Source organism: Hetaerina americana, unplaced genomic scaffold (assembly GCF_022747635.1).
Source record: "Hetaerina americana unplaced genomic scaffold, ioHetAmer1.1.p SCAF_4, whole genome shotgun sequence".
NCBI classification, from domain to species: domain Eukaryota; kingdom Metazoa; phylum Arthropoda; class Insecta; order Odonata; family Calopterygidae; genus Hetaerina; species Hetaerina americana.
The window spans coordinates 51,219,634-51,232,575 of NW_027286985.1; the positions used below are offsets into that span (position 1 = coordinate 51,219,634).

The window sequence follows — 12,942 nt, forward strand, 5'->3', positions numbered from 1 at the left end:
AAGTGAAATTATCAATATTGGTTCTTCAAAAAAGTATCTCTTGAGAACAATGCTGAACTTATCTATTTTATCAGTGCAATTTAATTATTGATTTTGTTTGGTGATACCTGTGTTGTATGTGGTATATATTTAGTTTATTTCAACATTGAGCTCTAACTTTTTTTTGTTTATACTTGGCTTTCATTCGCATTCGTCATTTGAGATAAATCGGAAGTAATGCATAAAAAAAAATGTTCGTGTTTAGAATAAATCCACAGAAGGGCATATTTATGATTTTGGGATGTAAGTAATCACTTTGAAATGAGTAATGATGAATTTGTGGAACATAGTGTTCCTGTGTATGATTTTTTTTGTAATTATTTATGTGTACACTATCATTAGTTGCCAAATCGCTTCATCTAATATTTTGACATTCTTTGTTGATTATCCTGAGCTACTCTAATTATTACCCTTTCAGATTTATTCTATTGTAAATATATATAATCCCTTTTTTCATATTAAATGAGGCAGTGAAGAATTTGCGAACTACTTGAGTGTTCCGTTCCAGGGATTTCTTTGGTAATTATTCTTTCATTCACCATTGTGTAGTGCAAAATCTATTGCTTTAACTTATTTGTATTCATCAAATATCTTAATTCATTAGCAAAGACATTCAAGAAAATATTAAAATAGTATCTTGTTGAAAATGAAAAAGAGATTTTGATATCATGGGGCAATTACTGTAGGTACCTATTGAAGCCTATGTGATTACTGATGTATTAATATTAATTTACTTAGGTAACTACCTTATGTAGAGAAGTTGCTGTCTATCATTTTTTATGGTAATTGAACAGCTAATCACCATATGTACACGATAATTTTCATGCATACCAAGCTTCCAGTTACAAATAAAACTCGGACCCCTGAAGTAAACACAGTGATGATAGTGAGACTACAGCCCGCTCACTTGTAATAACATCTGGCGGAGTTACAAAGTGTGTCATCAGTATACTCTGCCTGACAGAGTGACTCCTCTCTAGTTGGTCATAGTACCCTTGGTATGGGTTTTGTGCTCAGTGGTAAGGTAGACATTGCATCTGCCATAATCCTCAAAAAATTCTTTCATGGCTACGTCATCAGCAGTGTAAGTAAATTTCCAGAGGACCAAATTGTTAGAATAAGGACTGAGATGATGTTGAGGACAAGGTTAGAGAAACATGAAATGATTAACCCTCTTAGTGCGGTGGGGATTCCAGGGGTACTAGTGAGAAGTGCGAAGGGTAATATAAGAATATGTATCACCTTAGGAAAAAAAACATTATGAAGTTATTTGTTTAGGTATCCATATGCAGTGTTTTTATTTTAAAATAAAATATTGTAGTTAATAATGATGTTATACATTTACATCATCTGAAAAATAAATGTAATTATTACAGTATTATAAATTTGAAGAATATTTTTTTAGCAATAATATTTCGATTTTTAGACACAATACTAATATTTTTTAAAACATTTTTCAATAATACTACCATATTTATATATAAGAAAGAATCAAAAAGACATGTAGAAAAAATTATAAATAAATAAAGAAAAACCAGTGAATTCCAAATTTTTTTGTCAGCCTCTGCATATTTCGATTTTGTTGAAAAGGCTGATCTCACTGAGTCAAATTGGGACTTTTCTCCTTTCCTTGAGACTGCAGCAATTTGCTTACAATCTAAAGGCAGAAAAAAATGAAGTTCTAACTCACAGAGAACTGCTGACAAGGTAATCCAATACACAGGGCGCAAATGATTAGATAGGATGGGCAAGAGAAACCGAAATGATTACTAAGCAGTGCTCTCATTTCCATTGTGTCAACAAAGTTCGAATAAGCAGTTATATATCAACACCACCACTCCATAACACATTCAAGAGATTACAGATAAAAACAGAAGTAGCCTTTCAGTGGCTTTTCATAGTGGAAAGAACATTCAGAAAAAAAAAAATGAGCTGACAATTAGGCTGAGCTTCCCGACATGTACAAAACTGAACGTAAAATTATACTTTTTGAAAAGCATTTAAAATTGCTAATAAAAAATTAAAAAAATGTGTTGTATAATTGTATGGAATTCACCCTATCAATAGCACAAAAACCATAAATTATTAAAGAAAAAACCATAAGTTACAGCGATTTAAACAATAGCCTACGCAAGAGCCAATATATCGGCCCACCGCACTAAGAGGGTTAATATACATGGGCTGTTAAGTAAATCCGTAGGAAAAAGTAGAGAAACATTATTTTAGGCAGATATTTTTTATTTCCAACATTTTAGCTCAATAGACTTTTCCCAGCATTTCTCTTTTATGAATAACTGATTGAAACACTTTTCCACTTGATAAAATTTTTTATTTTACGACCGGGTTTCGATGTATTACATCATCATCAGGTAACCAACTGAAGTTGTTCACAACTTATGTTGAACTTATGTACAATTTATTTGCTGAACACAACTTCAGTTGGTTACCTGATGATGATGATGTGATACATCGAAACCCGGTCGTAAAATAAAAAATTTTATCAAGTGGTAAAGTGCTTCAATCAGTTATTCATTATGTTCGACTTCCACCACATCACGCCTGAAGCTACTCAATTTATTTCTCTTTTACTTTGAAGAAGAGCCTCAAAATAGGCATCTATGTTGGCGAACTCTTCGTTCGACATGACTTGTTTTTCACTGAGCTACTGAACGCAACTCCTTTTTTCCACTTTTCAAAGGGAGCAACAGTTTGTTGCTTCAAACAGCAATGAAGATGAAGTGATGGATAGAACTGAAATATTAACAGCAGTCTAGTGAGAGATAAGGCTTACTATTAGCAAACCTTTTCTGATGCTACAAGTGCCAACTCTTGGATTTTTTAAGGAGTTATTGAATGATCCACATATTTCATGTAAGTTACTTAAGAATAAATGAGTGAATATGTAGGGCATTCTGCAATGTACTTTATTCTGAGAGGAATTAATCATATTAGCATAAGGCGTTTTTACCCTTCATGCTTCCTGTTCACTATTAGGTCATTTTAAGGCATCTGTGATTAATGGAGCTCAAGATTAGTCATGAAAAATAGTCTATGGGAGTTAAATGCCTGGTGGTATCAAATGCCTGGTGAATCCACCCTTGTTTAATTTGGATGACCTCTGTCCCCATGTAGTCCAGATTAACAAAGGTTTTTATTGATTATTTGGTGTGTTATATACTAAAAGGAATATTTTTAATTTTTTCCTAGGACAATCCCATACCAAAACATGGTATTAATTCAAACCCATGATTTTTGAGTTCAGAATGCATCCGTAATATTTAATTATCTGACAATATATACTTTTTTTGCCATTTTCTCTAGATCTACAGTTGATGTTATGTTGGAAGAATCATCTCCCCGAGCCCCCCCAGTTCCTCATCAGCCAAGTCATGATTTGAGGCACCTTCCAATCAGGAATTCATGCCAAAGTTGTGCCACCAATCAACAGTCAGCATTCCGGACATCTGTGAATGAGGGTGAGTCTACGTTTGATTTTGGTTTCCACAAAGGGAATGGTCATGAATTTCATTACCAATTCAGAGTGAGTGTTCTAGATCATGATGATGCTTGGCATGAGTAAGGATGTGACAATGTTTTGTCCATCCACTTGTAGACCAAGGTGCTTTTTGGCCACTGATAGCATTTGCCTATTTGTATTTTCCAAAGATCCATTTGGTGCTTTGGTTGGCTCCAACCAAACAAATATTCAAGAAAAGAAGCAGTGTTGTTTAACAAGCAGCTTTGATGAAGGTGATTTAATATTCTTTAATTTTTGTTGCTCTTTAAAGTGACTTGGTATACAGCCAAGAAATTTCCTTTGCTGAAGTAATGCTACTGAGTGGCAGGAGATGTTGCAGAAGATATGATCAGTGGAATGAGAACTAAGAGGGCAAAAATTCAAAACATTGCTTGTTGATGCTCCAAAAGTATAAGACTGAGAGGGGGGTATTTACAAAAAAACTGTATAACCTCCTAAACTTGGCGACATCAAGACTGCTCTAAGCTGGATTTTTGTAAATTCTAATTTTAAGGCTTATAACATTACCATAAGGTTTACAGCATTGTTTATGAAAATTTGTTAAAACTTATTATGTTCACTTGTTTATAATGTTTTTAAAATTATAAATTGTATCTTGTCCTTTGGCTAGCCTTGGTAAAGCAACTAAAAACATCATTTTACTGTGTTAGCATTTGAAACCTCTATGAAATGGGTTTAATACATATACTTAGCTAACACAGTAGAATCAAATTAAGGTACATTGACAACCAAGGTCTTTCCTCACATTAGTATTATTGGTATTCTACCATATCAGGGTATGTTTTGATTGGACTCCTGAACAGTACAATGATAATTCTCTTGCCTCTTGTAATAAAACACAACCTCAAATCCAACACTAGAATAAACTCCCTTTTCAATTCTGCTTTCTTTCTCCATTCTGTCACAACCTTCAACATTCCATTTCCAATCAAAACACTCTGCATCCATCTTTCATGTCTCCTTTGGATTTCTCCCAACAATTCTCTCTACTCCTCTACCTTACTGAGCATTTTCTCATTTGGATTCCTTTTTATACATTCCGCATTTTCCATCCTCCTCATTTCATTAGCCTCCAATCCAACTTATCATCTAGCTTCGAAGACTGTAATCCATGTTGTCCCAAACCTTACTCCTTATCAAAGTTTTGAAGAACCTTTTTTTAGCATCCTTACTCAATATCCCTTTCATCAATTATCTCCTCCTTGTGAAAGCGTTGTTGCCTAATGCAATTTTTCCATTATGTCCCTGCTACTTGGACCATTCTGGTCAAAAACACTTCAGAGAGTTAAAATGTTGCACTTGCTCTAGTGTATGAACTCTTATTTTGATTTTTAACTTCTCTTCTCTCATGGCCTTTTTCTTCTATTTAAAAATCTTTTGGCTATGGCTTGAGCCACCCTAGAATATAATGCCATATGATAATCGAAATTGAAAATTTTAATGATGAATACATTTTAGAATATTTAAGCTAGCACTAAAAACAAATGTGAAATTTTTTTGTCCCACACAATGATGCAAATAGCTGGAAAACTTAGTAAGAAATCATGCAAATACTAATTTCACTGATACTGGTTTCACAAACGTTGGAAAAATAGGAACATGTATGGGACATGATAAAAATGTTTATGGGAAAACTAGTCTAACTTACACACATTTTACAGTCTTCTCTTTGATGGATATTGCTCTGAAGTCATCCACCAATAGTATGTGAATGGTGACAGCCGACCAAAAGCATTCCTAATGAAAATTCTTATTAATCTAAATAAATCAAAATATTCCTGTCTCTTCTAGAAAAAGCTGCATACACAAAGTTACTCACAAGTTATTTGTATATATGCTCGTTACATATATATACCTTTCACAGGTACAAAAATAGTTATTTTTTCAATCAATAATTAATTTGCTCAAGTAGTCTTTACTCGAACCAGTTTAATAGATATCCAGAAATTATCACTTCTTTGGGTCACAGGAACCTCACCATTTTTTCATATCAACATGCCATTGTTAGCAGTGTTTTAATTATTTTCGGATTTCTTTTCAGCTGGAGCTCAAGTTGAAAATGAAACTAGTGAGAATGGAAATGCAGCTGACGAAGTATCTAATTGAGATCTGGTGAATGTTTTGGTGTCATTTGCTTTTCCTCTGTCATTATTTCCCGTACACCTCTAAGTTAGGTAGGCACTCATTACCTGAGGAGCAATGTGTATTACTCAGCTTTTTACTCTCTAAATTGTGACTTGGAGACATTTTTAATGTAAATTTATTTTGGGTGTACTCATGTTGCATAATTGCAAAAATATATGGCTGTGTTCATAAATACTTTTAACTTTTAAAATCTTTTGAATGTCATTCAGTGTGAAATGCTAATCACTAATTAAGATACATGTGAGTGATCTCTCTAGGTGTTGCAGGTATTAGCAATCTCTGGAATTTTTACTATTTTTTATTATTTATGTCAATGTTGCTCATGGATATTTCTTAAATAACTTTATGTAAATTAACAAATTGAAGATTAAATAAAATTTATGTGGACTCAAACTTCTCTTCCCTGTTCATTGCTTTGTTTCCTGGGATGTAGGTTTCTTACATAAATACTAGCTTATTCCAACCCATCAAACATCACAAAATCCATTAGCATACATGTAGAGACATAATGGATACATTTGAAGAACATTGTTTTGTCCGAGCTGTGGATTAAAGTAAGGGCCCTCCTTGATACTTGCTTGCAAAATGAATAGGTTAACAGAGAACTGAGGTATTTCAAATGGAGTATGTATTTCCATATGACCAAATGAGAAAAAAGGTCCTAGTAATAGTCTTCAGTTAGAATGCTAAAAATATTTTTTGCTGGAGTAGCATGAGATGGGAATAATTGCAGGTTGACTACCTTTTGACATGATATCGGCCCCCTGCCCCAAGACTTTGAAGCCAAGTATTATATTTCAGAGTTGGTTCAGAATTCTTTGATAAAAAATAGGCATGCTAAGTGTATTCAAATGTGATTTTAATCATGCTTTCAATTGTGGGAGTATGGGAACTGCATTGATGTTGCTACCCTGACTTCATTCTAATAGGAACAAGGTTGAGAATTACACTTATTTAACAAAGCAGCCAAAAGTTGTGCAAAGGCTTTTACATTGGGCAACGTAATACATAAGCACAGAAATTAAGTCCTTCACAAAATAAGCCCAAGCAGAAAAATAAATACAAAGCTCTCTAGATGAAGGTACAACCTGGACTGGTTACTTACCCACCCTTAACCTTGATTCTCACAAAAGATCCGTCTCCACAAAACATTCTATTACCTCAACTGATAATGATCTAACTACTTTCAAGGGCCCTTTTAAATAGGAATTCTTTCATATCTGAAGAGGAATTTCCTTTTTAATTGCCATGTATAAATTCCATTGCAGATCTCCTCTTTGCTTCCCTCAATCAGATTTACACCATTCTTGATACCATGTCAGGTGTCCTACCAACCCATTTCCATCAGCTGGTCCTGTTCCACTGCACTTCATTAGCGAAAATCATTGGTTATTTTTATTTGCCCAGGGAATTTTTAACACTATCAACAAACTCCCAAATCTCATGGTCCAGCTTTCGACCAGTAAGATAACACACTCCATTTTTAGGTTTTAATTAAGAATGACATCGCATATCCATTTGCATGTTAATATCCTGCAAGTCCCATAAAATATTTCCTTGGATTAAGCTATCCTGCCAACACGCACAATTGGATGTAACCATGTTTCCAAGATTAAAGAATAACAATCTGAGTCAACTTATCTCCTAGCTTGCAGTCTGTCTACAGTGCATTTCAACTCCTTTATTTTGTAAGACTCAACCTGTTGCATCCTTAAAATCATGCAAAGAATGAGATAAGACTGTTAGCCATTTCATTATCCCACCCAAGAAAACCACACGCACTTTATTGCTACCTAGTGCATGGAAATAATTTATATACATAAAAATGAATTTGGATCACTTTTTAGACAGCTGTAACTTGATTATTAATATCTTAACATTACCAAGAATGAGGAGATAAGATTTTGTATGGCAGGTTTGTTACCAAGATTTTCTCCAATTTTTGGTTTCGGGTACTACTTCCTGTCTATATGCTCTGGCAAATTGCACCTTCTCTAACTTGCTTTGTTAAAGAAGTGTTCCCACCCATTCAATTTCCTCTAAAAACCCTTCACAGGATGCAGTACTATTTATATGATTGAATTTAATGGGTTTTGCGTCCCTTTTGCCATGTTGCCTGACCAATAGACCTCCCCTAAAAGGCTAACGACTGATAACAAACCTGCTGCAGGCAGAAACAAAACCATTTGTACTAGTTGCTACTATTATTAACTAGATCAAAATATGGAGAGCATGGACATTTTTCAGCAAAAATCTATTTTTTGCTTGCAATGGAAAATTTTTAAATGCATTAGAAAAATTCGAGATAGGTTAATAGTATAAGTTGGGACTTTTTTACTGAACTTTTCCTTACAAGTGACCACTATGCCAAATTCATGAATTAGCACCAAGGGTCTTTCACAAAGTCTGAGGAACAGTAGCTCCTCAAGTAATGACTTCAAGAATATCTGATCAAATTTGATTTGTCAATTCATTTCATAGTTGGAATTCCACGCATGATAATGAGAAACATGTCCACCTTGAAATCACAAGATTCAATCAAATTAAAAAGATAGGCTGATATTTCTCCAAATTTTTATTGTAATTGCAGCATACAAAGTCAACTTTTATATAATACCAATCTTGTTGGCCACATCCAATGCATCATAGTCCCTGGCTAACCTAACGTATGCCTTCTTCTTTCCATCAGGCCTGTAAAGAAATTAAGAATAAAATTATTTGCTGAACTTATCACAATATAAAGTTATACATATATGAATTAATGGTATGGCACTCAAAATATCTATGTTCAAATAGGGTTTGTGCTAAATCCAGCAGCCAATTATGATTGAAGAAAATACCAAGTGGGGACAGCCAGTTCACATAGAAAGTAGTAGCTTACAGCTCTTACTACAACAAAGGAAGATTTCATTTTTAACAAAATTCCTTTGCTGGGAGACATTAGTAAGGCATTTCAAGAAATTATGCATATGCGCATTACTTCAACAGAAACCAATTGAGAAAGTGAATTTCAAATCAATAAGCTCCCTCACAGACACAGGAAAAGATTATTATTATTATTATTATTATTACCTTTTATTTGCCCAGAGATCACAATACAAAAATACCAGGTGGGTGAAGTATGTACATGATATAAGGCACGTCAATGAGGAGCAAAGACACAGGCTCAGTTAAGATACATAAAAGAATAGATGCTCATAGTTACATAAGTGTTTGGTACAAACCCATGAACATCGGCTGTAACATGCACATACAATATCAAATTCAGAAAAATCATTGATCACAAACATGAATCAGACCATTACCATTGCTAGAAACTAAAAGTATGAACTTACTGGTCGGGAATATTGTTGAGATATTCATCAACCGAGTAAAACATATTGCGTTGTAGATATCTTTTTAGTTTATGCCTGAATACGGCAGTTCCCTGTGTATCCTTGATACTTTTGGGTAGTTTGTTAAATAATCTGATGCCCATTTCATTGGGTCCTAATTTCAATGCTTTAGTTCTTATATTCCCATAATGGAAGTCATTCCTGCCTCTGGTGTAATGATGATGATAGGCAGAGTTAAGAGAATAGTTGCCGATGTTATTTTTTATATATAGAATTAAAAACATAATGTAGATGCATGGGAGTGGTAGCAAATTTAATTCATGGAAAATAGGCCTTGATGGAGCATTGTAAGGTTTCCTGGCGATGATTCTAATAGCTTTCTTTTGCATTTTAAAGATGGTTTGAGAAATAGCAGCTGATCCCCATAATATTATACTGTAGGTTATATTTGAGTAAATTTCCCCATAGTACAAATTGAGTAGTACAGTTTTACTTGTAGTTTCATACAGGTGTCTTAATAAGTAGCAAGTTGAACTGAGCTTGTGTTGGAGGGCTTTTACATGAGTATCCCAAGAAATATTTGCACATAGAGAAATACCTAGAAATTTGCATTCTGTCACACGCTCAATTGATAGGTCATTGATTTTTACCAGCAGATCATCTGATATGTTCTTATTGTGTGTAAAGTTTACTATTTTACTTTTATTTACATTTAAGTCTAGAAGGTTGTCTGTACACCACAGATTACAGATTAAGCATTGCTCCAGTTAGGTCCATTGTTACGTAGAAATTATGGGTAAGTTTTTGTAAAACTCACTAAGAGAAGTGGGAGAATAATCTGCAGAAAGCATTTGACTGCACATGGGAGTACACTTGGTGAATTAATGGGACTTAAGGGAGATTATGCCCTTCTCACTTGTGATACCAACTAGGGCAGGAAGAAGGTTATAAGCATAATGATATTTTTTAGTAACACGTTTTTTTGTCAATCTTCCTACTTAATTGGCTAATTTCATTTTTTCACAAAAAACATTTTCTACCGACAAGTTTGCAATGTGCAGTCGACTGACATGAAAGATACATCTTAAGTTGGATAAAGACTAAGTGTGGAACTACATGGAACTCCATGTAACGAGTAAAATTGTGAAACAACTTCAACTTTAAAACAAGTAGTGGAGATTTTCACAATTTCCTGATAAAATACTGTGGACATGCTTAATGCAAAAGCAAGTCGCGACAAAAGCAGCAAAGATGACGATGAACGAGCATTTAAGTGATGGTTGCATATTAGTTCATTCCAGAACGCAGCAGTTTTATTTTATATTTTTCATTCAAACTAACTTTTCATTGACTGGATAGATATTTTATTATTCATTAACCAATTGATAACCTCTCAATTGTATATTATTCCAAACAATGTCTGAAATTAGGGGAGAATTGGGGCCAATTTCAGGTAACAAAAAATAACCTTTGATATTAACCTTGGAATGGAAAATGGGGTAAAAACCACCCCAGATCGGTTGCAAATATCGCTACGTAACATAAATTTTCTCTCATCCGATTAACTTAGGGGAAAAATGTATCACGTGATTCTTCATTAAATATGGACAAAATGAGCCCCCATAGGACTCGGAAATAATGGGTGAGAGATACACATGTTGGGTGATAAAATAGCGTTACCGTTATAGGGTTAATTAAATCGGTTCTAGACGAGATGTGTGACATTGGATGGGATTATCGAATTTTATTACGTGTTATCAAGTCATAAATCCTTGGTTCTAATGGAGCCCCTCTATTTAAGTTCGAGAGATATAAGACTATTACGTGGGAAATTATAATATTTCAAAATAGAACCATCTCTCACAATCATTTGGACGGCAATGGTTGGCAAGTCAATTTTTCAGATAATTTGCAATTATATCAATAACCAGACAAGACGGAAAAGTCATCATTAATATTGCCAAATGTCACTATCAATCTACTAGGTGAAGATGCCACAGCTGGTCACAGTATGCCTCTAACTTCACCGGATCATTTATTACCTCGTATGAAGCATACAACTAAGGAAATTGTAAAACTAGATCTATCATATTCATTGTTTAGGTAAATTGACCATACCCTCAAGTCATCCAATGTTCATATGAACCTATTAATATGATAACACCTTAGTGTTTTAAACTTCTATATGTTCCATAACATTAGAATGAAAACAATGTCGTTGGACATTTAAGTACACTCAAAAGATCCGAAGACAAATCTTTTTCTGGCTAGGACAACAATTTTAAAATTACATCAAAATAGTAGTATCAAAATTCAAGTTAAGAACAGCTAAAATAACTGTCCACATACCTAATTAGAGTGTTTACTTTCGCAACATCAATGTCGTATAACTTCTTCACCGCAGCTTTAATGTGGTGCTTATTGGCTTTAGTGTGCACAATGAACACCAAGGTATTGTTGTCCTCAATTTTCTTCATGGCTGCTTCAGTTGTCAACGGAAATTTAATGATGTTGAAAGCATCCATACTGAAAATGATAATTTCTAAGTTAGACACAAGAAATCACCAATACCTTTCTGCATATGTACATCACATTATCAGTTATAAATGCTTTTCACAGTAGAATCAAAGAGATTCCCATAGTATCATCATGAAATACTTTAACACTGAACAGCAGCGGTATAAAATGTAACTCGGTAAGTTACACAACCGCATAGCAGAAGCATAATACCATACGTACCGATTTCTCCTGGGAACTGACTTCCTGGGGTACTTCGGTTCTCTGCGTGGCCTAAAAGTTTTGGGCCGCCTAAACTGAACCGAGGTCCTAATTTTTCTCACACGGGTGCCATGAGTTCCCTTAATAACCTACACAGAAGGATACTTAGGTAAGGTAACGCATCTACAGCACAGTTAATAGCTATGGGAAGGAAATAGTTTCAAAAACTGACTAAACAATATTGGAAAATGAACATAACACTGAATTTCAGGTTCACTAACCTTCTTTTGAATTTTTTTTGCGCGCTGAACGGCAACTTTGGGCGCCTTAGAAGTTTTAGCGTTCTTCGGAACATCCTTCTTCGGTTTGGTTGCGTCCGGCTTTTTGGTTTGTGCCGGCTTTGCCGCAGGCTTAGTTCCTTTGGGTGCAGATTTCGCTGCAACTTTAGCCACTGATTTGGCGACTGGTTTTGCTGCGGCAGTTTTCTTTTTCTGCACGCCTGCAGCTGGTGCTTTCGCCGGAGTTTTCGATGAACCAGTAGCCGGCTTTTTCTTTTCCTCCTTTGCAGCTAATCGAAATAAAAATCAGTAATTAGTTATCAACTCGTAGACCGCCGGAATAATTAATAAATACTGACATTATAGTGACCACGTTTTCATGGACCTCGTGCTACCCGGGTGGACCATAATAAACTACGAGTATGAACATATATTACTAGAAAAATTAATTCAATATTACGAAAGCAATTAGCTTTTGGCAATGTATTAGAAGTTTTCAACACAACGAAATGTAAATTACTGCTAACCTGGCTTCGCAGTAGGTTTCGCCTTGGGAGCCATTTTGATGAGGCCCGAAATCCTTACTCCAACACGTTGCTAGCTTTTATTCACTTGTTTTCATAGGGATTACAGAGGATTATAGATGGCTCCAAAGTAACCAATATATCCAAAGTTAAAAATTTATAATTGTGCATTTATATACCTCGTTATTTCACATTGAGGATATTTTACCTCCCAATTGATGAGTTTTTATATTAATGATGTATTTAATTATTAAATTGAAATAGCTATTTATGACCTCTTTCCATATAATTCTTCGTCGGCTTTGTAGCACTCTTATTAAGCAATGCTAAAAAATTATAATGTTGGCAATTGTGAAAGGAAAGTT

The 12,942-nt window shown here is 34.5% G+C and overlaps 2 protein-coding genes across 4 annotated transcripts in view; one reads left to right on the forward strand and one right to left on the reverse strand.

Moving 5' to 3' along the window:
- The window catches only part of LOC139691994 (E3 ubiquitin-protein ligase TRIM37-like), a 47,726-nt gene extending 41,617 nt beyond the window's left edge, over positions 1–6,109 (forward strand). For all 3 annotated transcript variants that reach the window (XM_071589993.1, XM_071589995.1, XM_071589994.1), the window contains 2 exons: positions 3,361–3,515; positions 5,619–6,109. In XM_071589993.1, coding sequence (XP_071446094.1) covers positions 3,361–3,515; positions 5,619–5,683 — 220 coding nt within the window. In that variant the 3' untranslated portion in view covers positions 5,684–6,109. The remainder of the gene's footprint in view (positions 1–3,360; positions 3,516–5,618) is intronic.
- A 2,170-nt stretch (positions 6,110–8,279) lies between these two features.
- RpL23A (ribosomal protein L23A) lies at positions 8,280–12,665 on the reverse strand. Its single transcript, XM_071589803.1, has 5 exons — positions 12,581–12,665; positions 12,057–12,343; positions 11,797–11,924; positions 11,407–11,583; positions 8,280–8,413 (listed from the first exon to the last, which is right to left on the reverse strand). The coding sequence occupies exons 1-5, from the start codon at positions 12,612–12,614 to the stop codon at positions 8,329–8,331; spliced, it is 711 nt and encodes a 236-aa protein (XP_071445904.1). The 5' UTR covers positions 12,615–12,665; the 3' UTR covers positions 8,280–8,328.
- Between the last annotated feature and the right edge of the window lie 277 nt (positions 12,666–12,942).